Raw genomic sequence first — 4,005 nt, 5'->3', positions numbered from 1 at the left:
TTCCGGTCGTTGCTGTGATGATGATGACGACTGTTTCTGGCATCGCCTTGAAACAGAAACGTTCCGCCGCTGGTAACGACGGCGAAGCCTGTAAAGAAATCCTGAACCCTCAAAGTCTGGAAAACCCAAATCCAGAAACAGACGGTTGTTACAGCAGCAGTGAGACGGCCCATACGTAAACCTCCCATCTCCAGCCTCTGATCCTGGATCAGGTCTCAGGGGCAGCAGCTCCAGCCTCTGGTCCTGGATCAGGTCTCAGGGGCAGCAGCTCCAGCCTCTGATCCTGGATCAGGTCTCAGGGGCAGCAGCTCCAGCCTCTGATCCTGGATCAGGTCTCAGGGGCAGCAGCTCCAGCCTCTGATCCTCGATCAGGTCTCAGGGGCAGCAGCTCCAGCCTCTGATCCTGGATCAGGTCTCAGGGCAGCAGCTCCAGCCTCTGATCCTGGATCAGGTCTCAGGGGCAGCAGCTCCAGCAGGGACCCCAAACTTCCCTTTCCCGGGCCACATTAACCAGCTCTAACTGGGGGATCCTGAGGCGTTCCCAGGCCAGTGCGGAGATCTAATCTCTCCACCTGGTCCTGGGTCTTCCCCGAACCCCCAAAGGTGAATCCAACCATCAACACACTCACCAGACCTCAGCACAGGTGACTGGGCGACGCGCAGAGGCTGGTTTACACTTTATACGTCTAAATAATAAAGTACTCCAGACCTCGTTGTGCAGTCGCTTGTGTTGAGGTCGGCGTGGCGACTGATGGTCGGATTCACCCGTTGGAGTAAAGTCAGGTGAAACCAACCGAGCCCGTTGGTGCTTGTCCCCCCGCGCTGATGATGCGTGTTAGCTAGCTGCAGTGTGAGCACAGGTGGTGCCTCAGGCAGAACGCTTCCACTCTGGGATTCAATCTTTCAATTCATCGTGTTTCTTTGCACGCCGCCGCATGAGTTCACCTCCTCAGGCTCCAAGTGATGCGCTCGTGTTGAGATCGGCGTCCAGTCGGGGGAGCGGCGGGGGACGACGACACGAGAGGCGATCGCTCGTTCAGAACAACGGCGGATCCTAAAGAGGTTAGCTTAGATGCTACAGTAGCATCAGAGTTTTTCTTGGTTGACAGAACGACGATGATGGTTTTACTGATGGTTTCCTCTTCTCCTGATGACGTGCGTCTCCATTAGGGTCGAATGAGGCGGGTCGATCGCACCGACACGCCGTTGAGACGACGCCGGTCCAGTCCTGGAAAAGACGCAGAGTCGGCACGACAAGGTCACGGATCGTTTGCGTGAACGCACGAACGGAAGAATTTACATCTAAACAAACAAAGATGAGCGTCCCCTCGTTCAGAGTCCTGCAGCCGCCGCGCCGGAGTGTCCTGAACCCCTCGGGACCTTTTTTTGTAATGAACCGCGGAGACGCCGTTCGAGAGGGCGTGGCCTGACAATTTCCCCCATTTGACCCTGATGGGAACACGCCTATTTCCTTCTGTTGAGTTTGATTGACAGGTGGGTCATCCAATCACCTGCCAGGTATGTTTCAAAAGCGCCTGCTCTTTGGCAGTCGGGTTTCTAACAACGGTCTCTCTCTCAGGTGGTTCTGTGAAAGAAACCGTCTGACCGATCTGCTCACTCGTCAAATGTGGGATGCTGGGAAACGCAGCGTCTGTAGATGTCGCAGTACATGCTAGTGTCCCGAATGATGTGGTGAACCGAGCCAAGGGGGGCGGGGCTTCAGTCGTCGGCGGGGCGTACAGATCGCACGGATGAGCGATCGGGCTCAGTGTCGGGCATTTGAACGCATGAACCCGTTGCTCACAGTCAAAGTCTGAGTGCCGTCTCCTTCAAGGACGACGTTAACGTGCAGAGCAGGATCGTGAGCGTGTTTACAAACGCTGTGGAAGCGTCGCTAACACGCTCCGTCCTGTCAAAGCGGCGCCGCGTTGAAGCAACCGCGAGGAGGTGAAAGCGTTCGCGGACGCTCCCGTGGAACTGACACGATCATTCGAGGAACTCAAGGATCTCGATTCCTTCAACAACAAAAAAACATCTGGGCGACTTTCTTTCCATCGAAGCTTCGTTAGCGTTAGCGTTAGCGTTAGCGATAGCGATGCTTACGAACATTACTGCTGTCGCACAATGTGAAGAAGTGAGGAAGTGAGGAAGTGAGGAAGTGATGATGCAGGAGACAAAGGGAGTGAGGGAGAGAAAACAGAAGAAGAAGAGACAGTCGAGAGAAAAGGAGAGAACGTGTCCGAGGTTCAGGGTCGTTTCAAGCTTAGCACGCTAACACGCTAGCACGATAGCATGCTAGCACGATAGCATAACAGCACCCTTCAAGAATGATGAATAAATCTACAGTCTCTTCTTTGTCATCACTATAATATTTTAATATAATCACTTAATGTGTTCATGAACATCAGGTTTTGTACAGAACAGGACGTTTGTGATCAAGACGGAAAGACTTGTTTTAGTTCCTTTTGTAAAGAAGGAACGGAAGAAGACGGAAATCCAAATGTAAAGTAAAGTTATGTAATGTTGTGTATATATGTACCGCAGCTTTATATTTATGTTAAATTGTGCTGAGTTTGATTTTACGGGTTTAAATTTGCACTTTTTCTGCAATAAAAACGTGAATAAGTATAAAAATGGATCCTTTATTTAATGCACAGCTGCTGCGTCTCAGCACCTGACGAGACGCAGCAGCTGTGTGTGTTTGATGTTTGTTTTGTTGTGTTTGTGCGTTTTTTACAGATGAAAGTGTCGTAAAGACGCACGGAGCAGGAAGGTCACGTATGATTCTGCTTTATTACTTATGTAAATATAACAAAGGTGTTTTCCACCTGTTGTTTACCAGAAACTGTGAACACGACCACGCCCGTGTCCTCTGTTCAACTGGAAGAACAACACACACACACACACACACACACACACACACACACACACACACACACACACACACACACACACACACACACACACACACACACACACACACACACACACACACACACACACACACACACACACACACAGACAGACAGACAGAGACACACACACACACAGAGACAGACAGACACACACACACACAGAGACAGACACACACACACACACACAGACACACACACACACAAACACACACACACATAGAGACACACACACACACAGACACACACACACACACACACGTTTCTCTTTATCTCAGTCTCATAAAGCAGATAAACAGAAGTCCACGTCGGCTTTATTGACGTTTTATTGCTAAAACACAGAGTGAAGCATGTGTTTTCACGTCGTCTCTGCCTGGTGCAGGATTTAGCAGAAGATCGGGCGTGTTTGAAAATGCCCAGAGCACATTTTAGCTCTGCACCTCCCCCACCCTCTGAGTCAGGAAGTCCGCCCTGTGTTGGCAGGGAGAGAACACACTGCTGCTCTTATCTGAACACATACGTGTGTTAAAGTGTCCTCTAGGAGCATAAATGTGTGTTAAAGTGTCCTCTAGGAGCATAAACATGTGTCAAAGTGTCCTCTAGGAGCATAAACGTGTGTTAAAGTGTCCTCTAGGAGCATAAACATGTGTCAAAGTGTCCTCTAGGAGCATAAACATGTGTTAAAGTGTCCCCTAGGAGACCAAACGTGTGTTAAAGTGTCCTCTAGGAGCATAAATGTGTGCTAAAGTGTCCTCTAGGAGCATAAACGTGTGCTAAAGTGTCCTCTAGGAGACTAAACGTGTGTTAAAGTGTCCTCTAGGAGCCTAAACATGTGTTAAAGTGTCCTCTAGGAGCATAAACGTGTGTTAATGTGTCCTCTAGGAGCATAAACGTGTGTTAAAGTGTCCTCTAGGAGCATAAACGTGTGTTAAAGTGTCCTCTAGGAGCATAAACGTGTGTTAAAGTGTCCTCTAGGAACATAAACGTGTGTTAAAGTGTCCTCTAGGAGACTAAACATGTGTTAAAGTGTCCTCTAGGAGCATAAACGTGTGCTAAAGTGTCCTCTAGGAGCATAAACGTGTGTTAAAGTGTC

General features: G+C 49.5%; 1 protein-coding gene across 2 annotated transcripts in view; it reads left to right on the top strand.

Annotated features, from left to right (window-relative positions):
• The window catches only part of LOC310964408 (sodium channel regulatory subunit beta-3-like), a 4,559-nt gene extending 1,931 nt beyond the window's left edge, over nucleotides 1–2,628 (top strand). The window contains exons 3-4 of one of the 2 annotated variants that reach the window (XR_014593730.1): nucleotides 1–1,062; nucleotides 1,171–2,628. The exon at nucleotides 1–1,062 is cut by the window's left edge and continues 72 nt beyond it. Coding sequence is in view for 1 of the 2 variants with exons in the window: in XM_083937528.1 (XP_083793654.1) it covers nucleotides 1–179 (179 nt within the window). In the remaining variant the exon portion in view is untranslated. The other variant, XM_083937528.1, reaches the window with a different exon arrangement.
• The last annotated feature ends 1,377 nt before the right edge of the window (nucleotides 2,629–4,005 follow it).

Source organism: Echiichthys vipera (genome assembly GCF_963691815.1).
Source record: "Echiichthys vipera genome assembly, chromosome: 22".
NCBI classification, from domain to species: Eukaryota; Metazoa; Chordata; class Actinopteri; order Perciformes; family Trachinidae; genus Echiichthys; species Echiichthys vipera.
The sequence above is the reverse complement of the archived record's forward strand: the minus strand, read 5'-3'. Positions and strand labels throughout refer to the sequence as shown.